This window comes from Heloderma suspectum, chromosome 1 (genome assembly GCF_057233095.1).
Source record: "Heloderma suspectum isolate Gila_16-S chromosome 1, 16-S_ref, whole genome shotgun sequence".
NCBI lineage: Eukaryota > Metazoa > Chordata > Lepidosauria > Squamata > Helodermatidae > Heloderma > Heloderma suspectum.
This window is the reverse complement of record NC_139458.1, coordinates 111,887,602-111,905,713: the sequence shown is the minus strand read 5'-3', so window position 1 is coordinate 111,905,713 and position 18,112 is coordinate 111,887,602. Positions and strand designations below refer to the sequence as shown.

Sequence of the window (18,112 nt, the reverse complement as noted above, 5' to 3'; positions counted from 1 at the left end):
CTGGGATCTAACTCAGGTCATGGGGAGAGTTTCAGTTGCAATACTGCCGCCTACCACTCTGCGTCATACGAGGCTCTGTGAGATTGAAGCCTATTCCCAATTCAATACAATAGAATCCTGGAGGCTGGGAATCACCTTAATCAGCCCAGAATTTCAGGCCTTGAGTAAGGAGAAGAAAAATGACATACAACTGATTGTGACATGCCTTTTCCCAGAGCTGATATTTGCTACGAAATAGTTGGGAGGGTGGGATAGCAAACAGTGCCTACTCTAAATCTGTGTGCTCCAGGAAGAGCACTGAATGCATTAACTTCTGCACAGCCTGATTCTTCTAAGGACCAATGTCCCTTATAATTCTTTTGGGACTCATCAACCAAGATGCAGCCAATGCTCTTTAATTACTTTGTAACACCAAAACAGAAAGGGAGATGTTTTTGGTCTTTCTGTAAAGCTGCAGCCTTACATGCAAGATTTGACTTACTCCTCCAGCTTCTAGGCCAGGAAGGGACCAGTGGACAGAGGATGTTGGTGGTAGATGTGATCCTGCAACTCTCGGTTCCTTGTACATGCCTTTTGTGGGAACAGGACTAAGGTCCCTATCCCTTGCAGCTTCAGCACTAATGCCTCTCAATCTCTTCAGGGGTTTGTAGATCTAGAACTGCCACTGAGGGAGATACGGATTACTTGTCTTCAGGATGAAGGCAAGCAGCATCAACAACAACAGACCTGTTTTCTCTCTGGTTGAAATATCCTAGAGAAGGTCATAATGAAAGCCAAAGGCTTTATCGCAGTAATCCCAACTTAGTCAACAAAATACGTCTGGGAGTACAGTGCCTGATTGCACATGATATGGCGCACAGCCGCCAGGTGCAATGAAGACTTGTTTTTCATGGGTCTCATAGCTGTCATGGAGGCCACCTGCAAGCTATTGCCAATGCCTTTGTATGGACACTTGCCTTATGCTTTGGGAACTGCAGCCCAGAATCTAAGTGTAAGATTATAATCAAGGCATGTTATTGCAATCTCTACATTATTTGTTAGGATTTTTAGCCCAAGGTATCATAATAGTTCAAGAGCAATCACAGCATACACAAATAAAAACGGAAATTATAATTACAGGGACCACTTATGAATCACCAAAAAAAAGAAGAGGAAAGGCATCATTAAAAAAAGGGGACAGCAATTTGCAAATACTAATTTATATAAATAGGTGCACATTTAGAAATAATTATTATAATTTAAGTAGATATACAGTACATCTCACCATGGTGTGGAAGACTGTGACAAGGTGACCCGTGTGCTTGCCTATTCAGTCTGCTGTCCAGTACCGTTGATGGATGACAGTTCTTATGGTTCTTTATCTTTAAAGTGGAATTGGGCAGGAAACCCTTCAAGTAGCATAGAGGTTGGTAACTTGTGGCCCTCTAGATGTTTTATCCTACAGCTCCCATCATCCCTCACCAGTGGCTAAGTTGGCAAAGACTGATGGAAGTTGTAGGCCAAATCAGTTGGAGGGCCACAGGTTGCCCACCCCTGAAATACAGGATGGTCCGCTGGCAGCCCTTCAGACAGAGGACTGTCCTGTGTAAAAGAGGACTCATGGCCACCCCAAAATATATAAAACAACATCCTATAAAATTAATTTTAAATATATTGCACACACAAGTAGCTTCTGTTCTCTCTTCTCTATTATGAATTCCTTAACATCTGTATTTGTTGCATACAACTTGCCAATTGTGCAGTTCAGATTTGAAATAAGAATGTAGCCAGACCATATCCTCTGTTTTAATATAATTAAGAATATAGCTAATTTAAATACAAGCAAGTAATTTCTATAGTTGTGTTTATATAAGAACCCTACTGTACAGGTTGATATTTCTAAACATGTGGTATACACGTATTGAAGGGCACCCCCAATCCGTGGTCCTAGGTGCATGACCCTGAGTGTTTAGGAACACACTTCCTGCCTTCACTGTAGAGAAAACCTCTCAAATATTCCAAATCTAGATCTCTGCAGAGTTTTATACATTCTAACCTAGGTTAGAAATTCAGTCCCCATAAGTGACTGAAGCTTCTTGAACACTATTGATAATATCTTTGACGGTTGCTTCAGAAATAGAACTAGCTTTTATCGCTCGCTAGGAAATGCTGTAACTCCTCCTTTTGCACTGGTGTACCATAACATTTTACTTTCCCAAACTCTGGAACAATTTCATACTTCAGAAAAATAGATGTGAACTTCCCTAAGTATATGAGCAGGTGTACAGATACGGAGAATGATTTTATCCTTGAAATAACTAAATCTTTGACTTTGATTTCCAGTATTCATTAACAGATGATTTAAAAATTCATTAAAGGAAGCCAAAAAATTAAAAATGCCTACAGTTCAGATATATGTAGTGTTTTAAAATCCATTAGTGGATACATTCCACACTGCCTGCATGTAAAAAGAAAATACTGTTGACAGTTAGGATGCTAAAGATAGCTCTATATAGCTTCTTAAAAAAAAAAAAAAAGAACAATGATAAAAGCCTTGAAAAATTCCCTTTGATGTGAATGGAGTCTTCTGCATTTTGAAATACAATAAGTTGGATTAATTGCTCCTCATTAGGCAGCAAGTTGGGACAGCTTTGAATGTGCATTCTCTTTTAGCATTAGCTATTGCCTGGCTGAAATAGCCAGCTTTTGTATTTACTACTGTCCTCTCTAATAATAAGCAAATTAGAGATCATGGCTACAATTACTCAACTGTCTTTTGTGCAGAACTATTGTATACATCCATGGTTTGTTTATCTTCTTTTTTTTAGTTATAACAAATAATTTCAAAGGTTATTCAAATCAATACAATATGTGAGCAGAAATAAGATTTGTGAAATTACTTATTAGGAAACTATTTTATGTTAGTATTTTATACTCTACTGTAAAATCCATTTTAAGACCAAATTGCAGTTTCTTTGGCTTCACGTCATTTTCTGAAGTTATATTTTGTTAGATTTCTGTGTTGGTTTTGATGAAAATGTATAATACTACAGGTTTTTTTTTTTTTTTTAAATACTTTATATTGTCCATTCTTTTAATTATACCAGGGAGATCTTTTCAAGTTACACTGAATGTCCCTTTCATCTCCCTGGGACACACAATCATTCTCATTAGAGCAAGTTGGGGTGACTGAATTATTTCACAGAGTATGGAGGTTTTAAACAGATTATAACCAAAAGTCTGATTTTCTTGCTATATGAAATTAATTGCAACGAGTTTGGCCACTAGTTAAAAAAAAATGGAATCACTCACACCGATAATGTTCCTCTTGTGTGGCAATTATTTCAAAATCACTGGAAACCTAGGGGTCTGATTCATTAAAATATATTTTTTTGTTTATATTAGATTTCCCATATAGCTTAATGCTCTTGAATGGCTTGCAATTTAAAAACAAGTGGAAATCATGAAAATATTACAGTCAACTTAGTAACAGCTGTAACCTCAGAATTTAATGGAATTCAGAGGGTGACCACTTGCATCCTATGCGCTCCGCAAACTCTTTTCTTCCTCTTTTCCCCCCAGACTCATGTTTATGTCTCACATATATGTACAAACCTATTTTCTCCTATCACCCTTATCTCACAGAAACCCATTTGGTGACTCTAGGGGACCCTTTGAGAAAACTAAAAGTGTTTGCGGCTTTGAAACTTAGAGGGGAAAAGATAATGAAAGGGGGCTATTAATGGATACTATAAAATTAAGAAGCATGGAGAAGACGGATAGAGAGAAATTTTACTTAGACCTGGGTTGGATGTCATGGCATTGTGGGTTAATTTACCGTCGAGGAGCTGCGGCATGTGCCGGCTGCCATTATGAATATATTGTCATGTTGTGTGAACCTAGCCAGTGGAGGTTATTTGAGGGTTAAATAACTCTCGCTTAACCCTAAAACAGACAGTGGGTTATGAGGGGGTTGTTTAGCCCTCAGATAATCCCTGCTGGCTGGGTATGCATGACACGAATCATAATGCCAGCCGGCACATGTCACAGCTCCTTAATTAACCTACAATGGGCTATTGTGTCGTCCAAACTGGCCCTTACTCTCTCTTAACCCTAGAACTTGGGATCCCCAAATTAAACTGACTGACAATAGAAACAGGACAGATGCAGCAAGCACACAGTGCCCAATAAAGTTATGGAATTCACTTCTGCAAAATGTGATAACTTTAAAAAAGAATTAGCCAAATTTGTCAAGGGTAAGCCCATCAGGCTAATGGCTATGATTAGGGATGTTGGAGAATCAGCAGTGGAACCAAATGAGTTCAGATTTTCATGAATCCCACCTGCGGATTCTGCAGCAGGCTGGCTTTCCCCCATTGGGTGGATTCTGCAGACTTAAGGACCGTTTTTCTAACTTTCCCGAATGTTGTGCAAATTTCGTCATAGAAAAATACACAAAATATTTTTTTAAATGGCCAAAAAATTGCATTTTCCCCATAGGCTAAAGGGTGAAAATGTGCATTTGGGGGGAATTTATGTACGTGCGCATTTGCGCAAATTCAGAACCAAAATCTAATTCCGTCAGTGCTCAGACAACGAAATGAAAGGCATCCCACAATCCACGAAACAGGGATGGAACAGATTTTACACAATCCAAACATTCCTAACCATGATACCTAGATGGCGCCCTTCATGTTACACAGGCAATAAGTTCTGCATAAAAGATGCTAGACATACAGAGTGAGGGAGGGTTGTTGCCTTCAGGCTTGCTTCCGGTTTCCCAAAAGCATTTGACTGGCCATACTGTGAACACCTCTGTTAGCATGAAAGCCTCTCTCTGAACCAAACATAATCTCTCTCATATCACCCTCTTCCAAATATCTTCTTTCCATGCCCATTTCCCTGACACACTTCTGCCATTCCTGATCTCCCTGCTCCATCTGAATACTATTGTTTCTTTGTCCCCACTCACTCTGTTGTTACTGCCTCTGTGATGCTCACCACCATCCTATTCCTCATGGAGTTCCCACAACTGTTCCCATGCAGTGCACATAACCACTTGTTCTCTAAGGAATTCTTTTAGACTCCTCTGAACCTTGTGCCAGTACCCTTTCTTCAGAAGCTCTCTTCTCATGTTCAGTTTTATGTGTAGCGTGAATGTGTGAAGAGGAAGTGGGATCGTGCCAGTTGACCCCACTGTCTGAACTCTGTGCATTGGGTGAAGGTGAGAATGGAGTTTCTGTATGTGTAAACCCTTCCACGTCATCAGGAATCCTGTATGATCAGGGTCCCCGGGCTCATAGGAGTGTGTACCACCATACATACATAGAAACTCCATACCTTAACTTCAGCCCAGTGCATGGAAGATGTGAGCTGGGCCAGGGGTTGTGACCTCCTTACCCCTCCACATATTCACTTTACATGTGGAGCTGAATGCGAAGCAGGCTACAGAGAAGTAGCAACTTGAATAGGTAAGCCACCCATTGAGTCTACTTTTTTTTTCTTGCACAAGCTTCTCTCAACCTAGGCATCTTTCCCATCTCTCTGAACTCTTATAAAAATAGAACTCTTCCTGGGGCAGAGGAATTTGAATGAAACCATAATCCCCCAAGCATTTTCTCCATGGTTTAATAGAGATGATGCCTCATATATAAAACTCTACCAGGAGCACAATCCTATGTCTACTCAGCAGAAAGTCCCATTGAATTCAATGGAATTTACTTCCAGGTAAGTGTGCATAGCATTGCAGCCTAAATCCCTTTTACCTTCTCAGAAGTGGGAGGGGATTCACAGGGACCAGGGCCATGTAGAGAGGTGCTGTACTACATCTGATTTGGCTGAATGTAATTTTTATTTTGGGAAGAAAACTGCTACTCAGTTCAGTCAATAATTTAATTATTGTTATTGAGCTCAGAAATGGGGATTGGATTCGATGGCCTTGTATGCCCCTTCCAACCCTACTATTCTATGATTCTGTGAAATTTATGGATAAAAAAATACAAAGTACAAAAACACCCCCCCCCCCAGACACACACCGACACGCACCATTAAAAAAGATTTATTATTATTACTGGTTTGTTCCAAAGTTTTAGAGAAGGTTAGGCCAGACTAATACTAGAGGAGAGTTAGCCAAGGAACACTTTAAACTACAGGAAATAACATTAGAAGTGATGGCACCAGTATCTCATCATGGCACTTTAAGGAATAATATTGTAAGCCAAATTTCTGTTCACATTCGCACTAGTGATTGCATAATTTAATTTGACTCCAATTAAGCTATTTAATATTTACTGCAGCATAACTGACAGTGGAAACAGACACTCATTTTCTTAAGAAGCCAAGGTCTTGATCACTTGTGTTCATTAAAGATCCCAGTGCACTCAGAGGTGGAGAATATGGGTGTTAAGTCATGTATCTTGGCCAAATTCCAGTTTAGGTAATTACTGCTAATCTGCCTGCCTAAATTCCCCATCCAGTTTTAATTGGATGTAGTCTTCCTCACTAGCTGCTCAAACTGTCATGCAGCATTTTCATATATGATTAATCAGTTGTTATGAGTTACCCCAGAAATAGCTGCATATGAGTGGAGGAGGTAAAGCTGCCTTTTCATTATGTAGAATTGAGATGATCATAAAATCATGGACTGACTGGCAGGGACCTTTGATGTTACCTAATCCCATCCATCCCCAATGACATGTTAGAATCCTTCATGCATGAACTCCTTTACAAATAAACCATATAATCCAGATTATAGTGGGTCATCAGTGGTACTATTAATGAGTAAGGCACACCTTGCCAGAGGTTCCTTCAAGCAAGAAATGGCTTTGGAATAAGAATATGAGAAGAGCCATGCTGGATCAGACCAAAGGCCCATCTAGTCCAGCATTCTGTTCACACAGCGGTCGACCAGCTCAAGCAAGCCAGATGCAGCAAGCAAGGCACCCCAACTCCTCACAAGTGTCACTTGGTTGAAAATTCCTTCCCCAAAGGACAGATTTTTGAAACAAATTATACTGTTGTGTTAGCTGCTCCGCTTCACCTTCACTCTCAGACAACACAGACACCCGTATACATTCCATATTTATGAAAAAATATGATCCTGCACCTGAACTCAGTGTCATAGGATCTGACACTGAAACATAGCCTAGTGAGCTACTTGGAGTCAGGTCTGTATGTGCTCATGTCCAAATCTCTCTTACGGCACAGAAGGGAATTGGGGTATTGATTGGCCAGGGCTGATGTAAATAGTATAGGAGCATGGCCTGCTGTTGCCCTGCCTGGTTACAGAGCTCAGTCTCCCACTCTAGTTGTCAGCATGAACACCTTGACACTCAGATGGCTGGGATAACTGGGCTCTGACTGTGATATCCTCTGCAGCAGGAACAAAACAAACAAGGCCCCTTTACTTTAAATTTGGTTTAGAAATGGAAGGCAATTTTTTTCACTCCAAAGAAGGTTCCCTCTCTAGCCATTTAAAATAATAATGCATGACCCAAAAGCTTCGGAGCCAAAAATAGGTCAGGCAGTTGGGTCAATTTTTTGAATAAGTAGATTTCTCACTGTACTGCATCCCTGCTGCTGCTGAAAGCACGGTTTCTTCAGCAGCCATGTTGCTCCCAGCCAGTTCCCCTGTGACTGTGCAGGAGCAGCTGCAGATGGGTCCACAGGTGTTAATGTCGCTTCTGGAAGCATTAACACCTGATCAGGTTTCTGTCTTGTATCCTGCACAGGATGGAGGGGAGGATGTTAGTGGAAACAGCTGCTCCCCCTGCTGCCAGACCCCCAATAAGATGGCTCAAAATAGGCAATGTCTAGTTTTTAATATAGGAGTTTGCACTGTTTCTAAGCAGCCCAATGACCTAATAGTTGCCAGATTAGGCATTTAATTTTATCAGCATGGTAGGCATGAATATGATTAGTCCTTTTATTCTTTTGATGAATCAGATCCTTGGTGAAAATTAATAATTCCTTTTAAACGGTTATGGATGAAACGATTAGGAACACCCTCCATTTGTAATTGTACTGTAGAATATTTTGCTAAGAAATTGCACTTGTACAAAAGCCTTTTAACAAACTTTTTGTTGTTACATCCAGGTAACAAGCATGGTAAGTATTTTCAGTAAAACAAGTATTATGTATCAGCTGTGCTTGGCAGATATACATATATATAGATATATATATATATTCTTTTTAGCTAGCTTTAACTGTACTATTAGCCTGTGCTGTTTCTAAAGGAGCTGTTCAAATGAAGAAGCTGCTCACCCTTTCATTACTATGTATGGGCTTTCAAGGGAATATGTGTGTGAATTTGTATACCGTACTGGATGGCATGCATTCCTGACCAGCATGCTTGCGACTTTGCTTGTAACAATGAACCTGCCTCTTAGTGCTTGTGTTCCCTTCATGTCTTATACCCAAAGTTTAGCATTTCCTAAATCTATTATTTTTCCATGTGAGGAAACTGGTGATCTGAAATATTATGTAAACAGCACACTTGAGTCACCTTAATTTCACTAAAGTCAAATTAGCCTGTTCCTAGCGGCCAGAGTATGATCCCAGAAAAAGATCTGGGGGAAGATGCTATAGTTCCATCTGTATATAAATCTGTGCCTGGCCAGTCTCTGTTCAGCATAGAGCCCCATATCCACTGCTTACAGGCCTTTTCATACAAAGCTGCAGCTACATAGGGGTCCCTCTCCCTATAGAGATCCCACATGGGGGCTGTATATGTGTGTGTGTGTGTGTGTGAATGGTGCACCTGTATGGGCAGGACCAAACGAATGTGTTTTCCCCATGCAGTTTGTTCTACCCACATGGTTGCATTACTCACATGCAACCCCCAGTTCTTGACATGTAGGCCCTATGCAAACGTACAGTCAATTTTGCAAACCTCAGGTAGGTGTGTGCTGGACATGCCACAGGGTTGGGCCAGACTGGTGCTTTTCCAGTCCTCTGTAGGATTTGAAAACCTGCACTGGGTTTGTCTATATTTGTTTCCTATTTTAAAACAGTTTCCTATTTTAAAATAGTTATCATCTGCCCCGATTCTATGAGAAAGGAATCCTATGCCCTGATCCTATGAGAAGGGGAAGGATTTTAAGGGCACAATCATATGGGATGCGCCCTGGGTACTTGTAAGCCACCAAACGTGGAGGCTTGCGAGTATCTGATGCAGATATTCTGCATTTTAGCTAAATGTGTGATTTCACCCTTCTAGCGGAGGCTTTGGGGAGGGGGAGGGAAGGAGGCTGGGGATACTTTGCAATCCCACATCCCCAGTCTCCTCCCCTCCCCGCCCCTGAGACCACTCCCCCCCCCCCGAGCTCATGTTTGCGAGCTCATAGCAGCAGCCAGTGCGGTTCTTTCCGCACTGGCTGCGAGGGGAGTGTGGTTTCCCAGCTCCAGAGCTCTGGCTCGGAGCCAAGAAACAAAATATCCGATGTCCCTCAGACACCGTATAGGGGGCATCGGATTGCTCTCTAAAACTACTTCTAGTTTGGTGACTGCAGAAGTAATTTGTTTGGTGACCGCGGAATTAATTTGTTAGGGACTATAGGGCTTGAACTTTGGCTTAATGGTCAAAGCCTAACCCTAATGGTTAGGGTGAACAGCAGCCTTTAAAGCAGGAGCCTGCCTGCTTCCCAGGCTTTGAAGAGGGCTGGATATACAGGCAGGTGAATTCTAAATAGTGGAGGATGGTGGCTCTGATTTTGGTGGGGCTGGGGATCCATTTTGGGTTTCAAGTCAGAACCAGCCAGAACTTTAAAGGAGCTATCCGACATTCTGAACCTATTTTGGGGATTGGGTTCAGAACCTTGGATAGCTCCTTTAGAGTTCTGGCTGGTTCTGACTAAAACCCAGAATGTATTCACAGCCCCATCGAAATCGGACCCATCAGCCCCCACTGATTTCAAACATGCATAAAAATAATCCCAGATACTACTTTTTTCTTCCCATCTGCTTGAGTCCAGTGACTTAATAACCCCATCAGGGTAGTTGGGTTTTTAAAGTCCAATCTTCATCTTGAACTAGTAACCTTATTTTGTTACCTTATTTTGTTGCTGCTGCTCTGTTCCAATTTGGGCTCAACAAAAACTTTCAAATAATGGTTAAGGCTCTGTTCTGGTATGTGAGAAGAAAGTAAATGAAGTAACAGTCCAGTTTTCAGTTCCAATTCAGTTGACTCCCTATTGTTTTGCAGTACAAAATTGTATTCAGAGTTAAACTGAGTCATGATAATATTGAGCAGATAACTTTGCCTGGAGGCAATATTAATGTATTTTGGCTCCTGTGCTACATTTTTCTGCATGGTATGCTTTTATTTTTCACATTTCCTGTGCCGTTTTAATTTTAGCATATGTGCTTTCTAGCTGTGCTTGCTCAGTGTGATTTTTTGTGTCCAGTGTATTAATGATTGCCTGTAATTGTCATGTTAAAGGATCAGACTGCAAAGGACAAAGCACTCCAGCACATGGCAGCCATGTCATCAGCTCAAATAGTATCTGCAACAGCGATTCACAATAAGTTGGGCCTGCCAGGAATTCCCCGTCCTACATTTCCTGGAGCACCTGGAGTAAGTTAATTGGCTGCAATAAAAAGTACATTTCAGAATGATGATTGGCAGGAAACAAAGTCTAGATCAATTAATTTATGCATAAATTGTACTTCCCTCTCTCTTTATAATGTTCTTTGGTGGAAAAAAATGAAGGAAATGTGCCCTTCAATAAAGCAATTGAGAAAAAAGTTTCATTTTTTCTTTTTTACTTTGTCTAGTTTTGGCCAGGGATGATACAAACAGGACAGCCTGGATCTTCACAAGAGTAAGTTTGGAAAATAAGACCATACTTCTGTGTTTCTATGTATGTAGTAGTACACATTTGTAGTGATGTTTATTTGAATGTTTGTATATCCAAAATGATGTGTACCTAGCCAGAGGAATTCAATACCAGAGGCTATAACTGAAGCAAGTAATGAGCAAACTGAAAACATAGATTAAGGACTTTATAACAGGAATGTTCCTGAAATTTAAACGTTTTCCAAAACATTTTTCCTTTTCATGATACTACATTGACTTAGAATCATAACCACTGGATTATGAGGGTCAAATCATAGGCTGTTTTGGTGCAGGATTCAAGCTTTTCCCCCCAGAAATTAATTCCAGCTCCTCCCTTCTAGATGCATGAGATCAGGAGCAGATCTCAAGCTTACTCACGTTGGCCTCAACATGTTCCATCCTGGGGCTAATAGGGGTGCAGTTTTCAAAGGGAGCTTGGGGTGGGGGAGGGTTAAACCCTGCAAGACAAGATACGAATCCCCACCATCACTACAGTGCTTTTTAAAGAACAAAAAAGAGGCAACTTAAATGCTTTTACATTGATTTTAGGTTTGGTTTAATATTCAAAAACTGCATTCAGATAATGATGGACTCTCTCAGTTCAGGCATTTATTGGAACAAATATTACGTTTTTATACATCCGTGTATGCCGTTCTGAGCGCTGTGACCAAACAGAAGGTGGAAAACATTTAAATAAACACATGTGCTGAAAGGAACTGAGTAGATGTCGCAACACTACATGTTGAGATAACAGCAGGGAGTTGTGTCCAAACATCCCCATGATACGTTGCTAGAAAGACATTTCCTAACCCAGTTTCGTGCCTGTCTTGATTTGACCTGTGAACCGGAAAACTGACCTCACCATCCTCATTAGTGCAATCTGAGCAGCTATGGCGTGTTCTTTTGCTTTGAGTATTATATGGCAATAATTCACAAAGCACTTCATGTATACAATGACTGTTTTCCTTACAAAAATCTTGTAACGAGGCCATCGTCATCACTATCCCCATTTTACAGATAGGGGGCCGAGTCTACTGGTTTGCCCGAGGCTTCGTAGCATGTACATGGCTGAACTGAGATTTGCACCAGATACTTCCTGCTCATAGCTTGTACTCTTTAATCAATATACTTAGCACTGTGCCGAGTTTTCCGATCTATTCATTCTTGACCATTTGATGGAGGGAGGGGCGAAAAGAAATTACACCCAAAAATTGTGGGAAGGGGTGAGAATTTTGGAGAAATTTATCAGGGTGCAGGCTTCAGTTCTTATCTTACTGTAAGGAGGTGGATGAAGGGTTTGTGTGCACTCCTTATTTTACTATTTCTGTCCTGCTCTGTCCTTGCAGCTGCTTGAGCTTTCTGAAAAGCCCCCTAGGGGACTTAGCCAGGACTTCCTCCCTTGGCGCGTTCCAGTGCAGCTGTCTGCTGCGAGTGAAGAGTTGTTGTTCTTCTTGTGGTTGCTGTGAAAAGGGATTTTAACAACAACAAAACAAAACCAAAAATGCCTGGCTCAGCTTTCAGGCATTCAGCAGGCAGCAGTACTGGAAAGCTCCAAGGGAGGAAGTCCTGGCTAAGTCCTCTAGGGGGCTTTTCAGAAAGCTCAAGCAGCTGGAGAGGCTGCAAGGACAGAACAGGGAAAAATTATAAAATAAAGAGGATGCGCGCGAACCCCCCCCCCCCACACACACACACACACTTCAGCCACATCCCTATAGTAAGGTAAACACTGAAGCCCTGGACCCCGAGAAATTTCTCTGAAATTCTCAAAATCCCTGCAAAAGAGGCAGAAAAACAACTGCCTCTTTCACAGGGAAACAAAGAGGTTGTGAAAAGGCAGGTGAGGTTTAGGCACAGCACTAAGTATGCTATACCAGCTCCTACTAGGACTTTGCTTTTTTTGTTTTTTTAGACCATGACTATACAGACTTCGTATGTATTGTACACCGACCAGATAACTTTGGTTATTGGGCAGTTTAAAAGTACAGTAAATCAATACATACGTATATACATACATACATTTAAGGAACCCTGCTGTAGAAGGAAGTTTACAAGAAACACTGTTATACTGTACCAGAAACCATCTACCATGGGAACAAAAGATGCTTATTTTTTCTTAATATCTATTGTTATTAATAATGTCTGAATTCATTGTCCAATGGTTTATTTCAGCATAAAGCCATTTGTTCAGCAGGCCTACCCTATACAGCCAACAGTTGCAACTCCCATTTCAGGTAACATTTACTGATTTGATTGTTTGTTTCTAAGTTTCTTGTATCCTGTCTTTGCAGTCCTTCAGAAGATTCATAAAGATGCATTTATTCTCAGTGGTCTTATCTTAAGGGTTTTATGGGGCTGCTTGATGGAAATTATTTTAGTGCATATTTATATTTGGTTAAAATAATAAATAAAATAATAATAAAAACAAATAATGTTTGTATTTGGTTGGTTTTAGTCTTGCTGTTTGGCTTGTATTACTTATTAAGTTGTTTAATTGGATTTTAACTGTATATTATTGATGTTTTATTAATTTTGTAAGCCACCTCAAGAGGGATCTTTTGCTCTATAGGCAGCCTATAAGCATACTTAAATTAATTAAAATATCACCCCATATTTAGGGCTTCATGCAGGCTGCAATCTTTAAACACATATAGAAATATGCAAGGTAATTTGATAGTCTCTTTGGTCAATTACTAGGAATTAATATGCATGTATATGAGTTTTTGTACAGGATTATTTGCATATTCATCAGAGTTTATAAAATATGCAAATGGATTATGTAAGAGCGCTCCCGGCTTCTGAGCACAGCAGTGGTCTACCGTGTATACCAGAATTCCTCACTGAAGGTGCATAAGAGAGAGAATGGCACACAACTCTGGCCTTTCTAAAGCTAAAATCATACCCATTGGCCTTGTTGACAAGAAATCAATTAAAATAAAAACACCTGATTGGCCTGATCAGTAAAGATGGAAAAATGGTGATGGGTGACAAAGAAAAGGCGGAACTGCTGAACTATTTTGACTCAGTCTTCTCTCAAAAGAGGATCCGTGTCCCATCTGGCATGCATGACAAAAGGCTAAAGGGTTAGGAAGGAGATGATCAGGGAATATCTAAGCAGCTTTAATGAGTTCAAGTCTCCCAATCCAGATAAATTCTATCCTAGGGTGTTGAAGGAGCTAGTGGATGGACACTCAGGTCCTCTCTCTATTGTCTTTGAGAAATCCTGGAGAATGGGTGAAGTACCAGAGGACTGGGGAAGGGAAAATGTAGTCTCTATCTTCAAAAAGGAAGATCCAGGGAATTATAGACCAGTCTGACATCACTGCCTGGGAGGATTCTAGAGCAGATTATAAAGCACTTGATCTATAGACACCTTGACACTAATGCAGTGATCACTGCAAGCCAGCATGTTTTTATTTCATTTTTCAATTGGGTAACTTCCTTAGTAGATCGTGGAAATGCTGTAGACATAATGACTGGGTTCAGATTATATGGCACGGGTCATCATTTAACCCACAACGAGGTGCAATGCCCACAGGCGTCAAGTTGCATATGCTTGGCAGTTGTCATGTCATGTGAACCCAGTGAGCATGGATTAAGTGAGGGTTAAACAACACTTGTATGACCCTAAAACGGACTATGGGTTATTTCAGGGTTGTTTAACTGTCACCCAACCCCCAAGTGCCAAGTTCGCACAGCACAACAACCCCTAAGCAGAAGTTCCATATACAAAATGGTGGCCACGCCCGCCTTACACGTGCTGCAGCCTCACCGTGTTGTGAGAACAACCCCACTATATCTTGACTTGAGCAAGGCTTTTGACAAAGTGCCCTGTGATATTCTGTTTAGCAAGCTGCTTAAGTGTGGGTTGGGTGGCACAACTACTAGGTGGATACACAGCTTGCTGGAGAACTTTACTCAAAGAGTCTATATCAATGGTTTCCTCATCAACCTGGAGGAGAGGTATCAAAAGGGGTGCCACTAGGTCCTGGGCCCTGTACTCTTTAACGTTCTTATTAATGAATTGGAGGAACAGGTGTGGGGAATGCTGATCAGATTTGCAGCTGAAACAAAATTGGATGGGATAGCTAATACCTTAGAAGACAGAAACAAAATTCAAAATTATCTTCATAGGTTCAAAAACTGGGCAGAAAAGAACAGAATGAAATTTAACAGAGGCAATTGCAACATTCCTCATTTAGGAAAGAGAAATCAAATACACGGGTATAAGATGGGTATACCTGCCTTGGCAATAGTATGTGTGAAAAAGATCTTGGAGTTGTAGTCGATAACAACCTGAATATGAACAGTGTGATGTGGCTGCAAAAGAGGCAAATGCAATTTTCGGTTGCCCCAATAGAAATATAGTTTCAAAATCATGAGAAGTAATAGTTCCACCCTACTCTGCATTTGTCAGACTTCACCTCAAATACTGTGCCCATTTCTGGATACCATGCTCTAAGAAGTATTCAGATAAATTGGAATGAGTTCAGAGAGGGGCAACAGAGATGATCAGGGGACTAGAAACTAAGCCCTGCAAGGAAAGATTGAGTATGTTTAACCTTGAGAAGTGGGTATGTTTAACCTTGAGAAGAGAAGACGGGAGGGAGGATATGATGGCACTTTTCAGGTACCTAAAGGGTTGTCACACAGAAGAGGGCCACAACCAGTTCTCCATCATCCAAGACTGTAAGATATGAAATAGCAGGTTTAAGTTACAGGAAGGCAGTTTTTGGCTGAACATTGGGAAAAACTTCAGTCAGAGCAGCCAGACAGTGGAACCAATTGCCTAGGAGGTGATGGGCTCTCCTTCACTAGAGGTATTCAAGCAGAGACTGGACAGCCATCTGTCAAGGTTGTTTTAAACTGGATTCCTAGACTGAGCAGGGGGTTGGTCTCAATGGCCTTAACGGCCCCTTCCAACTCTATGATTGATCTCATCACTGGTTACATAAATATTGGTCTCTCCCTTATGTGTACAGACATAGCCAGCAATGAATGCACATCCTTTGAACCGAGTTAATCATGGGATATATGATTTTGAGTCATCTTGTTTTGGTTTTTGTTGTTATATTTCGGGGGAGGGTATTTGGCTGTCAGATAAGATTATTTGGGGCAAGTGTTTAAAGACATTACTTATAAACAGTGCAGGAATTGCACAAGTGCAGAACAATATCTTTGATGCTGTTTCCATTGGTTTGCAAAGAAGAAAGAAAAAATGTGAATAAAAATATGATTTTAACAAAAAGCACAACAAATAGTAGAAATGTACAAGGTCTATATTTACAAGCTATTGATAGCATGCATAAAAGCAGCTGAGTTTGTAACAGTTATAATAGGGCCATTTTGCTCATCTGCAAGGATAAATAATGCAATCTAGAATTTAATGACTTCATAAGGACGATTATTTGCTCTTCAGGATTTGAACCTGCATCAGCTCCAGCACCCTCAGTTCCTGCTTGGCAAGGTCGATCTATTGGAACAACTAAACTCAGACTGGTGGAATTTTCAGCTTTTCTTGAACAACAAAGAGACCCGGATTCTGTAAGTGCTGCTCTGAAATATGCCTTGTAAATGTCCTGTATAGTCATTGCTGTGCCTCTTTCTCCTCACAGTTTTGAAATTACATTCTGAATTCTTTTGATTTTGTGTACTGCATTCTTAGAATTGTATTGTAGATATGCCCTGTCTTGGTAAGGTTTTGCTTTTCACTGTGGAACATTTTTATTCTAACTGTTGGTATTGAAGCTATTGCTTAGTAAAGTAAAGGATTTCTCTGAACACTGGAAGCTCCATCTTTCATTGTTGTTTTGTACCTACTTTTATATCCTACTATAATGCTTTGCTAAACTAATTTAGGCCAGTATAACTTAACTGTGAGTAGATTTGAGCTAAAAAGCAAGATACAGAATACACTTTGAACTTTTTCCAAGAATACCCTGCCTTCAATATTGCTTACTAGAAACATTAACATTTAAAACAGGTTAGCATGCTGTGCTCAACAGGGATATATTCGAACAAATGCTTAATTTGAAATTAGTGTGATCATATTCTGTTGTCATTTGCCAGGACAAAGAACATATAACTTCTTGAATCAGAATGCTGAATAAACTAGTTCAGCATATCCCTTGGCTTACAGTAACAAGGAACTATGTAGAAGAGAACATGGGGGAAGGCTAGAAAAGAAAAGAGAGTAGTTGTACAAACTTGAAATCCATCATGAGAAATGGACAAGTTTGTACCTTCCTCTACCACACCCCTTCATGGGTGCCTTGTGCACTTGCACAGTCTGTCCAGTGGCAGGGCCATGTCCAATGTCAGCTCCTTAAAAACACTTTCACACACTATGTACTGGCCAGTCTCACCTTTTCTCTTTGCCTCCAAAGTTCTGGAGCATTCTGCTCACTCCAGCTGGCTTGACTTTCTTTCTTCCAACTTCAGTCTTTACGCCCTACAATCTGGCTGCCGCACTCCGTGCTCCAGTGAAATTTCTCTTGTTATCTTCACAGATGATCTCACTGGCAGATCAAAGGTATCTGCTTTGTAGCTGCCCTCCTTGATGTCTCCATTTCCATTGATTACAGTGAATCAACCTCTGCCTTCATGTCTTAGGTACCTATGACAGTTTCTAGTGAGTTCTCCTCATACCAGTCAGAGCATTTCAGTTTTTCCACAGGGGAAAGCTTCTCCTCTGCCTTTCCTCTCTACATTTGTGGCCCTTAAGGTTCCATTACTGGTCCCCTGCTATTCTCTAAACACTTTTCCTGGGTAACCTCATCAGTACCACCTCTATGCTGGAGATACCCAGCTGAACCTCTCTACCCTACGCTGGAGATATCCAGCTATACCTCTCTACCCTAGACTTCTCCCTCTTTGCCATCCTGCTTAATATATCCACTTGGGTATCTCATCACCATTCACACTCAATATATTCAAGACTGAGTTTTCACACTCAATATATTCAAGACTGAGTTACTAACCTTTCCTCCTAAGTCTGCCTCTTCTTGGTTCTTCAAATCAATCAACAACATTTACCCTTTTGGCCAGAAACGCAGCCATGACTTCAATTCTTATTTTTTGCTTTTCTCTGTCCTTTGTCTCTCCACATTCAATCAATTGCCAAGTTGTATGGCTTTTTCCTGTTCAACATTGCAAAAATCTGCCCATTCCTCTCTGTCTCCTTGGTTACAACCGGTTCATGCTCTAGTAAACTTCTGTCTTGACTGCTGCAACCTTCTTCTCTTTTGCCTTCTTCTCTCCTATCCCTCTTCCTCTGCCCAACACTCTGCTGCCAAAATCATT

At 40.7% G+C, this 18,112-nt stretch overlaps 1 protein-coding gene across 2 annotated transcripts in view; it reads left to right on the top strand.

Moving 5' to 3' along the window:
• Nucleotides 1–18,112, top strand: part of TEAD1 (TEA domain transcription factor 1) — a 267,694-nt gene that overhangs the window by 194,551 nt on the left and 55,031 nt on the right. Inside the window, exons 6-10 of one of the 2 annotated variants that reach the window (XM_084853829.1) lie at nucleotides 8,074–8,085; nucleotides 10,418–10,552; nucleotides 10,753–10,799; nucleotides 12,983–13,044; nucleotides 16,230–16,354. In XM_084853829.1, coding sequence (XP_084709955.1) covers nucleotides 8,074–8,085; nucleotides 10,418–10,552; nucleotides 10,753–10,799; nucleotides 12,983–13,044; nucleotides 16,230–16,354 — 381 coding nt within the window. The remainder of the gene's footprint in view (nucleotides 1–8,073; nucleotides 8,086–10,417; nucleotides 10,553–10,752; nucleotides 10,800–12,982; nucleotides 13,045–16,229; nucleotides 16,355–18,112) is intronic. The other variant, XM_084853818.1, reaches the window with a different exon arrangement.